The following is a 20,746-nucleotide window of genomic DNA, read 5'->3' as shown; positions in this document are numbered from 1 at the left end:
CTGGGCACAGTCCCTTTTGCTCAGCAGTTTCCTTTGTTTAGAATGCCTCCAGCATTGAATGTATTACACCAAGTGGTGGATGTTTGTTTCTCTAGACTATGTGTGTGGTTGCGTGCGTGCGTGCCTGCATGGTGTGCGCGCGCTCTTGAGCTTAAAAAAGTGTATCTCTGTTATTACTGAATGCGTAATGAAGGCACACTATCTCATTCTATTTTGTTTCAAATCCATTTTCAAATTTTTTTCTTCACAAAACTAGGCTGCTAAAACCAAACTTAAGACAACGACACGGTGATAATGACTCAGTGCTGGCAATATAGTTGTAAAGTACAGTTCTTTTACTGCTAAATAATAGGTCATTACGCAAACGTACTTACAGTTTCCTCGGAAATTCTTCTATTCCGGGATTAATGTAGCTCTTATTCATATGCGTCCCTGGAACCTTATAATATGGATGACGCACATTTCAGTGATAATTCCCACCAGAACAGCCGAGATGCGTGCGCAAAGGCGCCCGACTGGACTTCAGGTGGTTGTGCGTAAACTTCACCTGCTGAGTGCGACCGAAGTCACAGGAGACCGCCCCCACCTCAAAGTTTGTGTAGCCTTCTAACTGTAGAGTCTAGTCGTTGGGTAAGATGAAAAGAATAGAGAAGCAGACCATATGACGCTATCTGCACTTTTACACCACATTACGTTGAGATGCTTACGTTTCATCTCGAGCCCTGCTTTGAACTTTCAGTACAGATCAGGCCTAGCGTGTTTTCAATGAGGTAGAGCGGGGATGTCCATTTTTTATTCTTTCAGTTGGCTACATAAAAGATGCTGTTAGGCCATAGACGTGTTGAACTCTGCGAAACAGTCACGGTTTATTTAGAAGACCACAGGAAGTGGTTAAGTGTGCTTCACTGTGCATCACTGTGTGCAATTCAAACTCGGAGACTGATTTGAACGAATGCGTCAGACACATGTCCTGCTTTAAGTGTTGAGAATGAGATGAACCTTTCTTGCCCTGCATAGCCTTTCTGTCCAATCTCTCACACGTTTGTGTGATGATGGAACGGTAAAGATAGGTCACGGCGCGTACTCCCCGCCCTTCAGAGCTGTTGACAAGCGCAAATTTTATCTCGCCCACTGCAATTTTCTACCTCTTTCCCTTGCAGTTGATCACATTCATGAGAGTTGTTACCATAGTGACTAAACGTTGATCTTTTGACGTCACCACAAACCCACAACCCCACATGCAGTCTGCAAAAAAGAAAGACAATAAGATGAAGAAAAAAAGGAACTTCAGTTATCTGTAGCCTATCTGTAACCACAAGAGCGAATCGGCAATATAGAACTGCAGAATGTTTGTGACGCCATAGACTACCAAGGTCAACTGTGATGTTCTATCTTTATGTTGGGAGCCATTCCTTCAGTGGTTGCTGTGGAGCTGCACCAAGTTCATGATGCAAGGCACAATCTTTTAACCTTTATCCAATGTCGTAGGTATGGGAATGCTATCTCAATATACTTTATTTATGCTATTTTGCCTGTAAAATATAAATGATCAATCTTTAAATTTCTCACAAATGCAACACACCGACTAATTGTACATGTTTATTGGCCCATCATCCAATGGGTGTGCCCAAGGTAAAATCTAGGCAAGATGAAATGGCATGTAGCCATTATCCTGCCAAATGCTTGAACCAGCTTTAAAATTAGACCTTTCCCAACAGTGGCTTGCTTTAAAATAAATAAAGAAAATGCTTTATTTTCTTCTGCCTTATTAACTTTTAGGGTTGATATGAACTAGACTCTTATTTATATTTATTCTCAGGAGATAATACTATCCATATTTTTTTCTTTCTCTTTCTCACGCACATAGAATTTGATTGATTGATTAATTAATTAAGTAATTGATTGATTGGTTTGATTGATTGATTGATTGATTGATGGTGTCTATGCCTACTAACCTATGATTTGACAAAAAAAATAAATCTGTAGGCTGTTTTGGTTGACTGCTTTAATTTTAAAATGTTATCTTTTCCACGCAGATTTCAAATAAATAATCCACAAGAGGCATATGCTGTATATGTCATCATGAGTGCCCATAGCCACTCTGAGGGAGACCATCAGGAGGATGACCTGAAAGCTTCCATGGGGGAAAGGACAAACAAGCCAGACAACATGGCGTCTCCCGAGCCACCTGTATCAGGAGAGCAACAGCCACGGCTGTGCCCATGTGCTGATGTGTCCAATGATGAGATGTGCACTGATGCTACTGCGCTGAGTCCAAGTGCTCTGTCTTTGGGCCCCTCTGCATGTCTTCTGGAACAACAACAGGATGAGGTGGTAAGCGTCTGAGGCCTCAGATCCACTGGCTTTCTATGTAAACTGTTGCATGCAGAGGCCAAAACCATCAATGCTATTTTCAAGCAACCATATTAGTCATCATCATATAGGCTTAGGGCAACCAACCAACCAAACAAATACGTATATAATATATATAAAAAAATAATACCATGATTTGTTCCTCCTCACTTTCTCAGGACAGGGAAACACAAGCCCAACAGTTCCTATCTCCTGATGACAAGAAACAGGGAACTGACCAGAGGAAGCATCCACAAACATGCAAAGAATCTGTTTCTACACCTGAACCTTTCCCTCACAGCCAGAGAACCCAAGCTGAGGACATGTGGAAGAAGGATAACCTCCACCAGAGCTCTGATCCGCCTCTGCTCACATTCACTCCTGAGGTGGAGATGGAGGCCTGCTACCCAAGGACTCAATCACCTCATGGTGATCAGGCTGTTGAGATAACTCCATGCGCTAACTCTTTGCATGGTGCTTCTTCAAAGGAAACCCATAATACTACCATGGTAGAGAATGGTGACAATGAGGAAATTGAGGAGCACTGTTTGCCTCTACGCCGACATCCAGTTGCCCGGCGACAAAGCATGACGTTGGTTCTCAGTGCATGCCACACGGCACCGCCACCGCTGAAGCCAGTCAGCCAGGCCAAAGGGCTCGGAAACAGTTCCGGCTTCAATCCCAGGATTCTCTACTTTGATCAGAATCACTACGACCGCATTCTAATGCCTCCTCCAAAATCCACAGTGAGCTTGTTCAGGAAGAGCCGGCAGCTGCAGATGCGGAGAGCCTTGGACGAGGCCAACTCTGCGGCGGGACAGAACTCGACGACCCACGTCACCAGAGTGAGTCAACCAGCTGACCCAAAGCCTCGCAGTCACTGCGGCAAGCGGTGCCGCTGGGCCCGTGATGGGTACGAGTCTGACGAAGATGAGGGCACCCCAAGAATGAGGAAGAGGAGAAGGAGATGTGGTTCTATCTTCGGTGCTACAAACCGGCAACTCATTAGACGACACAGGAGGTCCTCCATGTCTCTTCTGGGAAGACTTCTCTCCATAGATTGGTGGAAGAACATGCTGTTTAATTTCTTCTCCACTGGAGGGGGAAGACAAGCGTCCGATGGGAGCTGTTCCTACGAAAGACATGATTGAAACTGAAACTAAATTGTATATTGGAGCTGAACTTAAGATTATGAATTCCAAAATGGTTTCTTGATGATCTATCTTTCAGAAGCAAAATAAAAAAGTGTGTACTGCAGTTGAAAGCTTATTTCTTTTGCGTCAACTCCCTACTGTACGTACAGGGGTTGGACAAAATATCTGAGACACCTGTCATTTCAGTGTGGTAAGTGTCATGGCTCAAGTGGACCAGCCTGTTGGCCAATCTTCATTAATTGCACATTGCACCAGTAAAGTGAAGTGTGAAGGTTCAATTAGCAGGGTAAGAGCACAGTTTTGCTCAACATTTTGCAATGCACACAACATTATGGGTGACGTATCAGAGCTCAAAAATGAGAAATTCTTGGTGCGCGTGTAACTGTTGCATCTTTGACCGAGACAGCAAGTCTTTGTGATTTATCAAGAGCCACGGTATCCAAGGTAATGTCTGCATACCACCAAGAAGGATGAACCACATCCAACAGGATTAACTGTGGATGCAAGAGGAAGCTGAAGCATGCTGTAATAGTCATTGAAAGACTACTACTCCTCTATGACATAACACAGGGCCTTTAGTAATGCACTACGACTTTGTCATTGCCATTCTGGTAACAACCAATTAATAACGCAGTGTATCTGTAGTGTCTTCTTCTAAGTCACTTCATTTGACGCCTTGAGGTAGTCTTAATAAGTCGATGGTTTATTCCATAACAAAAAAGGTAATCATTTTTCCTTCAAAAGTTGTCACGAAATTAAAGTTTACTAAATAATAAGTCCATAAATCCAAACATAAATTGCCATCGAAATAAAAATTAAAACCTTATGCCTGCTGGCGTCTTCCAATTCTCTTTCCAAAGTTGCACAAGCATCCAAGTTCCAAAAACACTATCAGCACGCACACGCTACCTAATTAAAAGGTGCAGGTGCAATGACTCAATCATGGCACCTGGCTCAATTAAGCCCACCAAATGCCACATAATTCCAAACGTCATTCCAGATTCGGCCAGCAGGTGTCATAAAACCGAAAATATGCAAAATGGCTCCTACACACCGGCCCCCTTATTGGTACCGGGCAAGGTACAATAATAACAAAAAACAACTAAGGAGTCATAAAGAAAATAAACAATCAAATCCAGGCAAATTATTTCCATAAATCATCATATGCACAAGTTCTTTCCAACACAATTACATTTTTTTTGTCGTTTTCCCTTTTATATATTTGTTTTGCATATTTTTTTCTTTTTCAAGTGTCCTTAAGTGCAAAAAAAATGTCCTTTCAAGAGCTCATATACGTTAGAGTCTTTCTTATAGTGCTTACGCACACAGCTCATATGCATGAAAGCATAATTCATGAGTCCAAGTTGTGTATGTGGTGTGTAATGTCTGTGTATGGAAACGTCGCTCATGTGTGCACGAAATGTGACGCTCGTGTGTGCACGAATAGATCCGAAGATCTACAGAGTCCATGATCCAAGTGTGCGCATGTGAAGACTGGATCCATCAGTGTATGTGAGAGTTCAGTCAAGCAATGATTCAGGTCACCATTTCAGGTTAATCAATGTTATATCATGCATCTTATTCATTCATGTTCATGTCACATTCATATTCAAATCAAAAGGTAACTCATATAAGTTCAAAGTTGTACCATTTCAAAGTTTACCAAGTACCATACCATCACCTTTACACAGTGTCAAATTACACCATAGTCCTATTTACACGTCATTTAACAACAAACAGACCTTTGTAATGGGTCTCTCTAAGACACTGGTCTTGGTTTTCAAGGTTACACTACGAACCACCCCCTTTGAATCTTTCTTAGTGTCTATAACCCTCCCCAACATCCAAGATGCCCTAGGGGCTGAGGGGTCTGCAACTAAGACTACATCCCCATTCACGTAGTTGCGTTTCACTCTTAACCATTTCTGCCTCTCTTGTAGAGTTGGAAGGTATTCCCTAACCCATACTTTCCATAAGCGGTCTGCTGAGCATTGTACTGGTTCCTATTTACATCTACTGTGTGTAGTGCAAGTGGAGAACTAGTAGGGGATGCATTGCCTGCCGTTTTCATTTCATTGAATGTTATTGGATACAAAGTCATGCATTTTTTCTTTGCTTTCAATTTTCTTTCCAACAGGTTTTCCTTTTCAGGTGCTAGGCTCTTTGTGGTAAGCATTTTCTTTCCAGTTTGTCTTAGGTTCAACAGGGAGAATTTGTGCTGATCCCTCGTCCAAGTGTTTATTTTGAGAACATCCATTTCCATTTCCATTTCTTTTTCTTTCTGTAAGGCAAGTATAGACCTGGGTCATTCAGATTTCTGGGCTTTGAGGAATTCTGGACCATTTGGCCGAGTGTTTGAGTTCAAGAGAGAGCTTGCCTTCAGGTCACAAGTTGCACCATGTGCTTTTTCCAGTTTTGTCTTTCCATTTCTACTCTGTTTGATGCTTGTCATCTTATCACCTTTCTTCTGGTGATGTATTCCATGGTGTGGCCTACTGAACCTCACCTTTCCACTTTGGGTGACATGGTCATTGGATGGAGCTATGTCTGTCTGACTCCTTCCTATCTTTCCCTCTGAGGAGGTTGTGCACTTCATATGGTGCTCTCCATTCTTTTCCATTTTTCTTTTCAGGGATATGACATGCAGTTGGGCCTGATCATAATCGTTTGTCACGTTTTTGTTTTCGAATGTCAAAGGTAAGTTATAATGGCTATTTACAATTTCCTTTGAAGTTCCATTTCCAGTTTCCATTTTATGTATTTGCTGATCGACAACTGACATCACTGAGCTTTTCTCTGTAGCTGCCAGTTCTGGGGAATCTTTGTGATGCTGCTCAATCAACTCCTTCATGTCTCTTATAGATATGTGGTTTGTTGTGACAGCAGTGTGGGTTCTTTGCGCTTTATGAGACGCATCTTGTGTGAGCTTAGCCACAACCCACCCTATGGGTGTTCTAAATGCATATGGGCCTGTACCTCTACTGTTTATCACCTCCATAGGCTCCATAAGGTTTGCTGCATTTGTGCCTATTAGCAGCTCAATGTCAGCATCCAGATGTGGAATTCTCACTCCATGTAAGTATTTCCATTTGTCAACAGATTCTTGTTTTGGTATGTGTTGTTTTGTCACAGGTAAGTGTGTTTGTGTATACACTGGTGGAAGTTTGTGGTATTGCGTTCCTTCCATATTGCTTACTTCCAGACCAGAGACTATGCTACTGGGCACCCTGCTCTCTTGGCCCATTGTACACAACATGATGGAGATGTTCATGCCAGGGACGCTCAGCTTTTCTTTTAGCGAATCTGTACAGAACGTAGCTGTGCTACCAGGATCAAGAAATGCATGGGTTGTTACTACTTTGCCACTATCTGACATCCTCACTTTAACCGGTATTATAGCTAGAGTGCATTTGCCTGATGTACCGGCCCCCATTGGGTCACTCACATTCACCATTGCATTACTTAAAGTGGCGGTTTCAGCTTTGGGCTTAGCTTTTTCATTCGCTGTAGGGATGTGAAGTACAGTAGGGTGCAGTAAAGAGCATATGTCACACGTCATTCTGTTCTGGCATGTTTTGCCTATGTGGCCCTTTCTAAGGCAACCAAAGCACATCCCTTTGGCTTTCAGGTAGGCTATTTTTTCCACATTATTTTCATTCTTGAATATTTCACATTGATCCAGATTGTGATCATTTCCACAGAACATGCATGATCCATCAGTTGGGTGTATAGAATCAGACACAGGGACAACTGTGGTGGCGAAGCTAGAGCTAAGCTTACTTGATCTGGGTTTCCTCTGTTGCATAGATGTTGGTGTCACTTTGGCATCAGAGGGGGTCTGGATATCGCCAAACACTGGGTCGAGCAATGCCCTAGCTTGCTTCTCTATGAATTCTACCAGGTCCTTGAAGGTTGCCCTGGGTTTCTTATTTTCCTCCATGTTGCTAACGATTGCACGCCATCTATCTCTTAGCTTGAATGGCAATTTTGACACTATCAGCCGCATATTGCTGGAATTTTCAAGCTCCTTCAAACCATCAATGTCAGACATAATGTTGAAACAACTGCGCAAGAACAATGCATAGGAGCGCAGGTCTTTGGCATTTTCTGGCTTGATGGTTGGCCAGTTCAAAGCCTTTTTCATATGGGCTGATGCAATTTTATATCAGTTTCCAAAATTGTATTCCAGCTGTTCCTTGGCCTGATTGTATGCAGTGTTGGGGTCCATGTGTAGGAAACTGGAGACTAGGCTCCTAGGTTCATCTTTTGTGTATTGTTGTAGGTAATACAAACGGTCGTCCATGTTCTCAGTCTTTTTTTCCACAAATTGCTCAAATGCTTTAATGAATGTGCGGTATTGTAATGGGTCACCATCAAACACTGGGATTTCTCTGCCTGGCAATAAGGAGAGAGCCTGTTGTTTAACTAACAGTGAAGTGATTTCTGTGTGCCGTTTCAACACTTCAGTGACGTCATTCACATTGGCATTTGACGCGTTTCCATTGGGTTGGCTTACTACTGGTGCGTTATGATGCGCACTGGCGCTGGCTATTTGGGCAGGGGCTATTTGGGGACTTTGCGCATGAACATTCTGCTGCACGGTGTCACTTTGGGGTGTAATTTGCACTCGCTTTGCCCTTTGCACTGTTGCAGGGATTTTATATTCAGTAGGCGTGCCGAATTTGTGTAAACCGGATAATGAGCCTTGCTCTTCAGCTTCTCTATAAACTTTCAGTTTTGCCTCAGCGGCAGCGAGCTCTGACTCACGAGCAAGTTGTTCCCTTCGTGCCTGAAACTTAGCCATTAAAGTAGCCTCCTCCACGTCAAGGTCACTTTTCTTACTCAGTACATCAGTTTTGGCCCGTTCAGCAGCGAGGTCCGCTTCAGCTTTTATCCTCAACTGCGCGCTCGCCCGAGACGCGCGACTAACGTTACTTCTGGCTTTAACGCTCGGGGCTGCTTGGGATATACTGTCCTGGGCTTTAACAGTCTCGTTTAATTTCTCCTCCTCCACAGTCATTTCCTTTTTCTCCTCTTCAGCATTTTCCTCTTTCTCCTCCACTTCAACATTCTCGCTACGGATCCATTTCATCACTCCATCAATGAATTCCTTGAACAGGTTATATTTCGGTTCATACCAGTCTTGCTGATCTGCTTCCTGCTCTAATGCATCGGTCATTAAATGCTGCACTGATTCATGAACATCACTGAATTCAAGTAAATACTGGTCAAATGTCTGAAGTTGCTTTTCAACAAGGGACTTTTCTTGGCCAGCTTCAATAGAATTGTTGATTTCTTTACGTTTACGTGTAAGAACACTAAGCTTCCCTCTACGGCCTTTCAGTAATTTAGACAGTTCCCTGTCATCACACAGAGTCTCTTCTTCCTGTGGATTCTCCATTTTAAACTTAACAAAAAAGTATCCAAAAAAGGCTTAGTTTTCTTTTAAATTAAATCATTGCAACACGGTAGCCAAATAGAGTTCAGTTCTCTTACAGTGAGCGCGGCGGCTCGAGTTCAAAGTCAAACTTGAGCGCGGTGGCCCAAGACAGGTAAGAAGAGTAGGCTACAGCGATTCAAGTTCACAGCGGGCGCGGCGGCCCTGATGAGAAAACAGTTTGTACTCACAGATCAGTAGTCCAGTCTCGCGAAGCACGGGTCCACGTATTTCACAAACCTTGATTTTCTTCAAGTAATCCACATGCAATCCATGATTCGAAACTGGTAGGCTACTTCTCCACAAACGCACAGCTCCGGGCACCCACAGCGATTTCCAGCTCTCCACCGGCGCTCACAGGTGTTCCGGCTTTCCAATCAGCCGGCGTTTCCAAACTTCAGCTTGCTTCTTGTTTGACAGGCGATGTTCGATGTTCTTCTCCCAACTTTCGTCGATTCCTTTTCTTCGAAGAACTTTTCTTTTCAGTGCATTTCTTTCGGCGACTTCTGTTCTTCAACAGGTTTCTGTTCTTTCGGCGATTTCCTTTTCTTAGCGCGTTGATTACTTGCAGCTTCTTCTTCTGTTCTTCTTCTGTTTCGTAGCAGGATTTCAACCGTTTCTTGATTCTTTCGTCGTCTTGATATTCTTCTTCTTTAGGCAGCTTTCCTTCTGTTCCTTCTGGATTTCAATCTTTTCTTCACGCTTTCGTCGTCGTCATAATCTTCTTTAGGCAGGTCATCTGGCCTTCTCCATCTTCTTCCAATTCGCAGGGTTTAACGATGCTTCTTCTCTTTCTTCTTACAGGTGTCCACAGGGCAAACGTCCAACTTTTCTTCAGATTAACGATGCGTCTTTTTCTTGCAGGTTTCCAACGATGCAGAGTGTAGCATATCTTCTTTTATCTTCGTCCAGATTCTAGCGATGTTGTTCTTCTTCCACGCGGTGTGTAGCAAGGTTTTACTTGTGGTCTTCCAGGTGTTCTCATCCAATGCAGAAATGTTTTAACGGCACTCTTCCACGGGTTCTTCCTCTTTACGCAGAAAGGTTTTAACGCAGTCTTCCAGGTGTTCTCCTCCAATCTTCCAGCCGTTCTCCTCCAATGCAGATAGGGTTTTAACGTTGTAGTGTCTTCTTCTAAGTCACTTCTATGGACGCCTTGAGGTGGTCTTAATAATTTGATGGTTTATTTCATAACAAAAAAGGTAATCATTTTTCCATCAAAAGTTGTCACGAAATTAAAGTTTACTAAATAATAAGTCCATAATCCAAACATAAATTGCCATCGGAAAATAAAATTAAAACCTTATGCCTGCTGGCGTCTTCCAATTCTCTTTCCAAAGTTGCACAAGCATCCAAGTTCCAAAAACATTCTATCAGCACGCACACGCTACCTAATTAAAGGTGCAGGTGCATTGACTCAATCATGGCACCTGGCTCAATCAAAGCCACCAAATGCCACATAATTCGAAACGCCATTCCAAATTTGGCCAGCAGGTGTCATACAACAAAAAAGTGCAAAATGGCTCCTACAGTATCAATGGGTTAAAGTAGGCCTAGTTCTATACCAAAACTGTTGTTTGACCTAGTATGACACATTGGCTACCATATAGTAGAAACCTTACGCTAGACCAGTGATGGTGGTTTGTCCTGCCTGCCTGTTACTGTTTATCTATACATCTGTACATCTGCCAGACGAGAAGCCTGCATGAGCAGTTTGGAGTATTGATTGTCTGAAAATACAATAGGCCTATGCCGCTTGATGATTAAATTTATTTCCAGAATTCATGCTCCCCGTTCAGAAATGTTACCTTTTCCACGAATACTTGCCACCACCATTAAATTATTCATTATGGAAAATTGCACTTTTTATAGGCTACATGAAAAGGGGATCTTCACCATGGTCCGCCATTTTGAATTTCCATAAATATACATTTTAGATGCAAAGCTTACTGTACTTTGGTCATACTGGTAAATATTAGTTTATTAGGCCTACTTAGTAAATATCCATGAAAAGATTAAATTTGACAATAGGCAACAGTTTCAATTAAGTTTTTTTTTCTGTATTTATGTATACTACTGGACACCTTCCCTCTGGATTAATAAATGATATTCTACACTACTCTACCAGCATAGTTGCAATACCTACTCTGGCCACAATCCTACACAGTGCACCTTTAAAACTATTAGGAAATGTAATGTTGCCTCATATGCCTAGGCCCATCTATGGGAATGTACGCCTGCCAGAGCAGCCACTCAGGAACATTGCAACACTGCTGCTGAGAAAGCTGCTTTAAGTTAAGCAGTTTAACAACATGCAGCTGTAACGACGACATAAAAAAGACACCAAGAAAGGATATGGTTTTGTGGTCTCTGGAAATCAGTGGTACCGTGATGCTGTGGCACATTTTGGTCATAAGAAAGAAAACAAAAAGAAGAAAAGAACCTCTGACAATGTCTAGGCTTTATCATAATCTATATCAATGTATGACTAGGCCTAGCCTAAATAATAATTGAAATAATAATAATACATAAAAAACACAGAAACAAAACAAACAAACAATCATGAGACCTAACTTTAAACTGTTTCCAATTGAGCGCTGCTCTCTCTCTCTCTCTCTCTCTCTCTCTCTCTCTCTCTCTCTCTCTCTCTCTCTCTCTCACACACACACACACACACAGGCTAAAAATATTGAAGTGTACTAGTAGGCCTAGCCATAGAGCTATCAGAAAGCCCCTTCCATCCAGACAGGCCCTGCTTTGACACATTTTTCGCGGGAGTTCAGTTCAAGTCAGAGCGTGCTGGTGTAGATTGGTGGTGTGGCAGGGAGATGAGAAAATCCAGGTGTTTAGAATAACTTCTAAAAAATAACCCTCCATCTTTCTTTACAACCGACGTTGAATTTGACGACTAAAGGTATGTCGTTTAAAACAGGCTTATTGTCATCTATCTTATTGTTAAAGCCGAAGCTCACCAACTTGCTAGATATATTTTTTGTAGAATGCTAGGCTAGAATTAGCCTCTTTTTTTGTTAGCCTTGAGGTAAAACCAGAGATTCTATGAGTATCCACTCTCTCTGGTAAAAGTAAAACGGTATGTTGAAATGTTGTGCTTGCCACTCAACCAACAATGACAACGAAATCTTATCAAATAACCGCCATAATAGTCAAAACATTTCATGACATGCTATATTACAGGAACCTGAAAATGCCCAAAGTGGATGTGATCTATCCGAAGGTTCACTTCAGGCACGACCCAAGGTGGTCTGCAATTACCGGGCCTACAGCCGAAGATGTCGTGCTGTGTGTCGCTTGTGTTATCGAGATGATGGAGAGTGAAGAGGTGTCGGTAAGACCTCCTGGATAAATTCCTGAATTGAACTGTAAATTCCGTTGGATTGCCCTGCGCGGCGGGTGTAACATTTGACCTGAAACATTTTCTCCAATGCTATCACACAGTGTGTCCGAAAATCTGTGGCTCTGAGTGGAGTTGGTCAAATCCTGAGACGCTGCCCGGGGGCCATCAAAGCTTTGCTCATGCAGGATCCAAGAGTCTGCCTTCATCTCGTTGCCTCTTTACTGGGTGAGCTAGCCAGAGCTCTTTTGTGCCAGCGTGTGTGTGTGTGTCTGTCTGCCTGCCTGCCCGTCTGCCCGCGCGCACGCGAGCGTTATTTCTAGTTTTGTTTCAGTTGCTGTTTTGAATGATTTACCGGTATGTTGTTACCAAGGTTGTGGACAGGTCTAAACAAACATTTAAGGCAATGATGAAATGCAAAAAAAATTGTGAAATATTCATCTCACATCCTCAGCATGAAATAGGCTACAGATTCAGTACCTCCAGCTCCAGCAACTGCGTACAATAACCATGACAGCAAACTCAGCAATGACAGCGAAAGCCCTTTTGTCTAAAGACTGTGTAAATATCATTTCCAGGGATGCTGCAGTCTGTTGAAGACTCAGCCACTCTGGAACAGGTTATACAAGGTAAGGCAGGCCAAACCACCAACATTTTGCTTGTCCTTTTTACTGTCCAACTTCAAAGTGGTTCTCACTCTGTATGTGGGTGTGTGGCCTATATATTTTATGATGGTGAGTGGTGACACTGCACTGCATGCATACTGTCTGTAAATGTAAATCATCGGGTTGAGCCGAGATTTCCTTACTGTGGTACGACTGTATTCCTTTGTTAAAGGAAGGCCTGAATGTTAAAACAGCGCAGTTGATAAAAATAGATTCATTTGACAAAATCTGAAATAGGTAATTTCAGGCATTGCAAATTGAGCCCGCTGTGCATTTGTGTTTGCCTGTACATAAGCGAGCAATAAGTGTGGCTTATTATCATGATATTTGCTTGGTTGGCCCTAATGTGTGTGTGTTTACGTGTGTGTGTGTGTGTGTGTGTGTGTGTGTGTGTTTACGTGTGTGTGTGTGTGTGTGTGTGTGTGTGTGTGTGTATGCGTGTGTGTGTGTCCATGCATATGTGTGTGTGTGTGGACCCCAGTTCTCGTTCAGCTGTTGCTGGAGTTGCAGAGTGATCGGTTTGTGCAGGACATCCTAAATGACATCCACACAAAGGTACAGTATGACTCAGCCCTTTTCACCTATAGCTGCAGCTTTTCCCTCACACAGACGAGATGACTGACAGATTTCATAACAGTAGCCTACGCATCGCGTTCTCTGTTTTTCCTTTGTTTGTGTTTGCCTCACAGCTGGTTTCCTACATGGTCACTGAGTTTCTCATAATTTGTGTAACCGTTCGATCTGCTAGATGTGACCCATTACATACGTACTGTTGGTTCAGATAAGAACAGTGCAAGAATGCAAGAATGCACTGTATACTGAACAACCATCACACTTACTAAACCAATATGGCCCTGAATTAACTGCAGTTCAGTTACTTGTGTAGCATCAAGTGTAGCCTTCTACAAAGCAGAACAGCACAACACAGCCATCCAGATGCCATCCAGACAGCATATAAATGGCTATGAGAGTTTAGACAGACACTTTACACCGCCCTCACCGGTAAAGTGTCTTGCTTGCTGCATTGGCAGATGTGTGTATTCGGTGCCCATATGCTTTGTTTAGTTTGTAAACCTCCCTCCGGTGTCTCAGCTGTGTTTCTCACGTCAGGATGTCTGCAGACTCGTTTGATGCCAGATGTGGCCCCTGATGTTGCATAACCAACACACAAGGGCATCGTGCGGTGAACAGGGGGTGCACAGTTACCAGGGCCCCAAGTGTGTATCTTTCGGGGGTGGGGGATGTGGGTGTTTTTGACATTAGCACTGTGACATTTTAGTTTCCTTTGAATATTTAAATGTTTTTTAAACATGAAAATAGTAAATGTTCCAAATTGAAAGTGGTGTTTAAAAATGGTTGAGTGATAGGTTGAATTTTGTGTACTAGTTGACATTTAGAGTTGCCAGATGTTACAGATTATTTCCAGCCTAATAATTGCTCAAAAACTGCCTGGAGGTACTAAATCTCTTCCAATTTAAAATAATTCTATTGATTTCTATGATCACACATCTAGTGCAGTAGATACATTGCCCAATCTAGCAATTATGCCAACATATGGCTTCCCATCGATAAGCCCATGGGATCTGCTGGTGCATATGGCCCCAGAATATGTTGTGCTCTGCCCCTGCCCAAGCACTCCTTTATGAGGTGTGAAGGCCCTCATTACGTTGCAAACAAAGAAGCATCTGTGGTTGTTACTGAGGAAGATTGCAAATTAACCTCAGAGTGCAGTGCAGGCTGATGTGCATTAATAACACAGAGTGATTCACAGGAGTGAGTCATCTGGTAATGAATGCCACTGGGCCTTCGCTGCGTCTTACACAGCACATTGGTCTTGATGTGTAGTTTATGCAGAAGCATTCGGATCTCGGTCCGTGCTCCATCAAGCCATGAAAGACAGAGTGTTAGACTGGCTGCCTGGGGTTGGTTGGGTTGTGCTGGATGTGGAGCTGATGTGGAGAGATCTCGGAGCTGGCAGTCTAATAATAGAGTGCATTGTGTATCCATTTTTCATTGTATTGTGTTTACGCACTGTCATGCAGAGCAACCTATATTACACACTGCAAGAGGTCCTCCCTCCCACTTTGTTGTTTATTTCACAAAGTACAGGAATCAGACAATTTTCTGTCCCATTTCAAAACCAACTTCCCAAACATTAGCACGTTTCAGTGATGTCAGTAGGAAGTGACTGGAAATGGAAGACAGTACACACCAAAAAACAAGCAAATAAACTTACAAAGACAATTCATTTCATTTACCGGTAATCTTCTAAACAAAAAAAATCTGCTCTGTGACAGCTGCTGTATGTTCCCTTGGTGTACGGTAACTACAGGGATTATTGTGACAAAGTCTGAATGCCAATACAGTGTGTCACCTCTCCTCAACTCAGGTCAACTCAACTCATTTTGAAATGTATTGTCCTGAAAGGACTATTAATTGTGCAGAGTGACACAAACAAAAACACAAATCGGCAACAGATAACTAACAACACAGGACAGACCATAAAGTGCACTGTGATTATAAAAAAAGTTGTAAGGATTATATAGTGTAGTGTTATAAAAAAAAAAAAAAAACATTACATGCCATGAATAAAACCATCTTCTCCTCCTCCGTCTTCCTCCAGCTGAGCAGGCAGGCGAGTGTGAAGGGCTTCCTTCCTGTCTTCACCTTCCTGGGGAAGCTGGTGGACTCACTACCCACCCTGGCCCAGACCCTGGCCTGTCAGCATGGTAAGCATCCACTCCACGGATGTGTGGCATATATATGTATATATATATTTTTTTCTTTCAGTTTTTTGGGGGCTTTTATTACAGGACAGTGTGAAAGGAGCCAGGGCCCCTCTGCCCCCTGCCAATTTACATTAGGACAATTACATAGACTGTCATAATTGTGAGCTCAACACAACAAAGATCTCAACACAACAGATGATTTTTTTTCAATGTTGCATCTTGTCACAATTCTGCAATTTTTCACTAATTGGCCCCCAAGCAGGTGGGGGCACCTAGGCTCCGTTGGAGGCTGGGGCCCTGACGTCTCAGTCCCACTTTAACCTGTATTATATTGACGCCCCTGATGGCAGGCATCCACTCCACATCCACACCCACAGACGTGTGGTAGCCTATTGGTACCTCATTAGTATGGAGGGTAGAGGAGGATGAGGTTGAGAATATATTGCGGCCGTCAGTGTGCATATGTGGATTTGATGAGCTTTTATTAGAGCGTGTGAGGCTGCACTCACACCTGTCTGGTTTGGTTTTCTGGTGCAGCTCGTTGGAAGTGTGAAAACAAACCAACCTTGTTGCAATCCAATCAAAAAAGAAACATGTTTTTGTAGCTCACTGGCGCCCATCTTCTTTTTTTTCCAAATATTATTCTGGTGTGCCTGTTATTTTATGTCTAGCTCTCTGCATACTGAAGGTGTTGGATGCATAACAGTCTCTGGTCTTCCATCCGTACGGTGCCTCTAAACAGCCCAGGATGAGAAAATAAGTAAGGGTGTCAATGAGACTGTGCACTTTGCAAAGACTTCTCTAGATTTATACCATGCTTTCGTGTGAATGGAGCATGCGCTCAATTTACTAAAGCCTGACAGTGAACAATCATGACTTATTCTTTGTATTCTATATGAAGTTGGCATGCTTTTGTAAATTGTGCTACGATGCAATATCTATATACATAACTTGGGCATGACTGAATAGCAGTGAGATCACATTTTTGTCAGACAAGTCCACAGTTTAGAGCAAACGGCTAACACTTTCAAGGTGGCCGTTGAGACATAAAAACACTGTGGTGTCAAATTCTTTGTCTTTGCATTGTAATTAATGCACATATGAAGGACGTTACGTGTAGTTAGCACATCAAATAAATGTACGGTAGCATTCAGCCAAGAGCAGATATATAGCATTGTCTTAACTCCTGCGCTCCTATCCCTCACCTGTATCGTCACCAGTAGACCCCCACTGCCTCTATTTACATTGTCTGTGTCTGTGAGCTCAGTCTGACTGAACCAAGGGGAGCCGGTAATACAGAACACCAGTAACGACCTACACCTCCTGAGTATCTGAGGTCGCTGAAGAAATTACGCCATGAATTCGCTTTATTTGCTCTGGACGTGACATTGACATGTTAGATTTAGCTAATCACATCACGGCACATTTGGGACATTTGGAGGTATGACCAATCCAACACTCACAATTGACCTCTGACTGAGCAAGAAATCAGCCCGATTCCCAAGAATTCGTGTGGATGACTAATCGTGGCAAAATCTGGCCAAAAGTTGAACGGTGTAAGCCCGGCATTAGTCGCCGGCCCTCCATAGAGAAATAATGACTTCCATTGATCCGGTGGCATAGGTCACTCTTGGTGTATACATAGCATAAGTGAAGTAGGGCGTTATACTGAGGGGGATAAAGATGCAAGACGGCCCCCACCGTAGCTGAAATGGTTAGGGCATTGACTGTTACGCCGGGGACCTGGGTTTGATTCTGGCCTGAAGTAATTTCCCAATCCTCCCCCATCTCTCACTCCCATTTGCTTCCTGTCACCATCTCACTCTGTCCTATGAAATGAAGGCATAATAAAGGCAAATCTATTTCTGGAAGCTCACAACAAGAGAATGCTGCGTCTGGCCGCATGCATTTCTTCTGACATCACACACATTCTTAACCAAGAATATCAGCTATTTCCCTCAAATAGGCGTTTCAAAGTTCCCTTCTTCAACCGCAACAGACTTAAACATTCCTTCATACATGAATCAATTCTTCTGTTGAATCAGTCTTAAGACTGTAGATGTATCACTTATGTGGGTTGTATGGAATGTATGCATGTATGTCTGTATGTCTGTACAATGTGCAATAATCGTGTGATGTGTACAGTGATGTGTAGTGATGTGTCCATGTCCTGTCTTAAATGAGTCTTGCTCAGGGATACAAAATGAATTTCAGTGAAAACTGACACTGAAGTCCTATTGTATCATATCGTAGCGTATTGTATAAAAAAAAAATGAAAGGAGAAAAAAAAAGCTGTTAGAAGTGCTGGGGGTCAAGGGATTCAGGTGTGCGTGTGTGGTGTCTTATTAGAGGGTCTGAAGACACCGCTGATTTGGAGAGTCGTGTTATTCTTTCTAAGCTATTACCTGCATAACTTGCGTGGGTTGCTGGAGAGAAAAATCCATTTGAGAAAAGTCCAAGTGCAGTTTGTAATTTTGTGTGTGTGTGCTTGTGTGAGTGTGTGGGATGATGTCGTTTGTGTGCGAGAGCTTTTGCGTGTTTTGTTTTGTGCGCTTGCGTACGGCGGTGCGTGAGTGCACCTGTGCTTGTGTGTGTCCTTATGTCTTGTGTGTGTGTGTGTTTGTGTGTGTGTATACTGTATGTGTGCTGGTGTGTTGTGTTTGGTTGAAATGGGAGTGGCTTTTTTTTAGGCCTGCGTCACTGTGCTTGAGTTGTCAGCATCTCATATGGGTAACCACTATTGACTGTTAACACCCCGGCAGCATTCAGGTGCATCTTGTTCTTCACACTCAACACATACGCCACGCACGCATGCATACACACACGCAGGCAGGCACGCACGCACGCACACACACACACACGCACACACACACGCACACGCACACACACGGTACATGTCCTGCCATAGCAAACTTTCTAAGATCATCCATTTACAAGTTTGTCTGTCATGCACGCAGGCACACACACACACACACACACACACACACACACACACACACACACACACACACACACACACACACACACACACACACACACACACACATTCTGAGATCTGCTTAGACGCACTGCTGTGTGACTCCTTCACTATAGACAAGGGATCATTACCTACACCTGTAGCTTGGGGCGACAAAACAACAGATGTCAGTGAGTTCATTGTGTTTTCCACAAGCATAGGTCTTTCTTTTTTCTCTCTTTTTGTTTTGTTCCCTCCTCGTATTTTCCTACTGGAAAAGCTGCCGCTGTTCATACTGCATCACTCGCCGCCGCCACTCTCCAACTCCCTGACCGTGCCGCTCACTAATCTCTCTGTCTGTGTCTGTCTCTGTCTATCTATTTGTTCTTTTATGTCTCTCTCAGTCTCTCTATTTCTCTCCATCTCCTTTCAACTCTCTCTCTCTCTCTCTCTCTCTCTCTCTCTCTCTCTCTCTCTCTATCTCTGTCTCTCTTTACCCCCCTCCTCTCTCTCTGTCTCTCTTTACCCCTCTCTCTCTCTGTCTCTACCTCTTTCTCTCTCTCTCTCTCTCTCTCTCTCTCTCTCTCTCTCTCTCTCTCTTTACCCCTCTCTCTCTCTGTCTCATTGGCTCTCACAGTGTCTGATTGGCTCTGAGTGTCTCTTATCTCAATGTCTTTGTATCCCTCTTTTTTCACACTCTCTTCTCTCTCTCTTCTGTTCTCCGAGTCTCTCCGCTGGCTTTGGTCCTTGTTTGGTGTTTGAATAAGACATGGCAGGGATTGTTGTTGTTGTTGTGTAGGAGTTTGATGTTCACCGCTCAGCGCCGCTGTGCTTTTTCTTCTGCCATGTGCTCCTGGTGCTTTGAGTCAGAGGCTTCACAGCCAGTTCTACTCCTCTGCTGCACTGATGCTCTGCTGTGTGACACGGCAGCCTGCGTCTCCTCTCTCTCCTCTCCTCTGCCCTCCATCCACCCTCCGTGGCTCTTCTCTTCTCTTCTCTTCTCTTCTCTTCTCTTCTCTTCTCTTCTCTTCTCTTCTCTTCTCTTCTCTTCTCTTCTCTTCTCTGCCCTCCATCCACCCTCCGTGGTGTTAACTGTTATTTGCATTTCCTTTAGCAGCCCACGGACTTTTATTGTGAAAATGTTTTGGGGCTCGATTTAGTCCACCGGGGGGTGTGGAAGTGAGTTCATTAAAAGTTATGGAACGAACGACACGGTTGTCTTGTGAGTAATTTGAGTCTAACATGGTAGCAGAGGATGGCTGCTAATTATAAAAATCCGCCGACCTTCGATGAAGGGAAGCCGTACGAAAGCTGGAAGAATGAAGTGGATATGTGGATTAGAGTCACGGACCTTACAAAGAAGAAACAAGCGCTTGCAGTGGCTTTGGGACTAACGGGAAGAGCCCGGGAAACGGCGATGGAGATACCTGTGGATGACCTCAACAAAGATACTGGCATGACTACGCTACCGGAAAAACTTGACGGTTTGTTCTTAGTTGAGGAAAAGGACCGAACATACGATGCGTATTCAAACTTTGATAAGCTAGCGAGAGATAGTAGTGTGTCCATGGCGGACTTCATAATTGAATTTGAACAGCGTTATGCCCGAATGCGAAAGTACAAAATGGAACTGCCTGATGCCGTGTTGGCGTTTAAGTTACTGGATACTGCGTGCTTGGAAGTTAAAGACAGACAGTTAGCTTTGACGGCGTGTTCAGATTTAAGTTTCAAAGAAATGAAATCGGCGCTGAAAAGGATTTTTGGAGGGAAAGCGTCTGGTCAGACGATGGGAATAAATCAGGAGGCTGCATATGTAACGACAGAATCGAAACGACAGGGGGGCAAGGCGTGGCCAAGACAAGGTGAGCAGCAAAAGGCACCGCTGCCTGGCACTAACCCCTTAGACAGATATGGACGCAGATCAAAATGTGCCGTTTGTCAGAGTACATTCCATTGGGCCAAAGACTGCCCGCACAAAAGTGAAAAGGTGAAAATCACAGATGACTGTACTGAAAACACTGAAGAGTGCAATATCACTCTCTTTACAAAAGAATCGCCCACTGCAGCTGAAATTCTGTTGACAGAATGTTATGGCTCTGCA

General features: G+C 43.4%; 2 protein-coding genes across 2 annotated transcripts in view; both read left to right on the top strand.

Moving 5' to 3' along the window:
* The first annotated feature begins 1,371 nt into the window (after positions 1–1,371).
* LOC134463645 (uncharacterized) lies at positions 1,372–3,609 on the top strand. Its single transcript, XM_063216834.1, has 3 exons — positions 1,372–1,488; positions 2,037–2,334; positions 2,532–3,609. Exons 1-3 carry the CDS (start codon positions 1,397–1,399, stop codon positions 3,501–3,503), a joined length of 1,362 nt encoding a protein of 453 aa, XP_063072904.1. The 5' UTR covers positions 1,372–1,396; the 3' UTR covers positions 3,504–3,609.
* Positions 3,610–12,148: 8,539 nt separating this feature from the next.
* LOC134441550 (meiosis inhibitor protein 1-like) overlaps positions 12,149–20,746 on the top strand; it is a 122,064-nt gene continuing 113,466 nt past the window's right edge. The window contains exons 1-5 of the mRNA XM_063191912.1: positions 12,149–12,289; positions 12,400–12,523; positions 12,874–12,924; positions 13,442–13,515; positions 15,584–15,689. Of these exons, the coding sequence (XP_063047982.1) occupies positions 12,149–12,289; positions 12,400–12,523; positions 12,874–12,924; positions 13,442–13,515; positions 15,584–15,689 (496 nt within the window). The remainder of the gene's footprint in view (positions 12,290–12,399; positions 12,524–12,873; positions 12,925–13,441; positions 13,516–15,583; positions 15,690–20,746) is intronic.

This window comes from Engraulis encrasicolus, chromosome 2, assembly GCF_034702125.1.
Source record: "Engraulis encrasicolus isolate BLACKSEA-1 chromosome 2, IST_EnEncr_1.0, whole genome shotgun sequence".
Classification (NCBI taxonomy): Eukaryota; Metazoa; Chordata; class Actinopteri; order Clupeiformes; family Engraulidae; genus Engraulis; species Engraulis encrasicolus.
The sequence above is the reverse complement of the archived record's forward strand: the minus strand, read 5'-3'. Positions and strand labels throughout refer to the sequence as shown.

Excerpts from the sequence above, each read along its gene's own strand:
- LOC134463645 (XM_063216834.1), top strand. The coding sequence starts at position 1,397 with ATGTTGGGAGCCATTCCTTCAGTGGTTGCTGTGGAGCTGCACCAAGTT. Across the intron at positions 1,489-2,036 it reads ACCTTTATCCAATGTCGTAG|ATTTCAAATAAATAATCCAC; the intron begins GTATGGGAATGC and ends TTTTCCACGCAG. Across the intron at positions 2,335-2,531 it reads AACAACAACAGGATGAGGTG|GACAGGGAAACACAAGCCCA; the intron begins GTAAGCGTCTGA and ends TCACTTTCTCAG.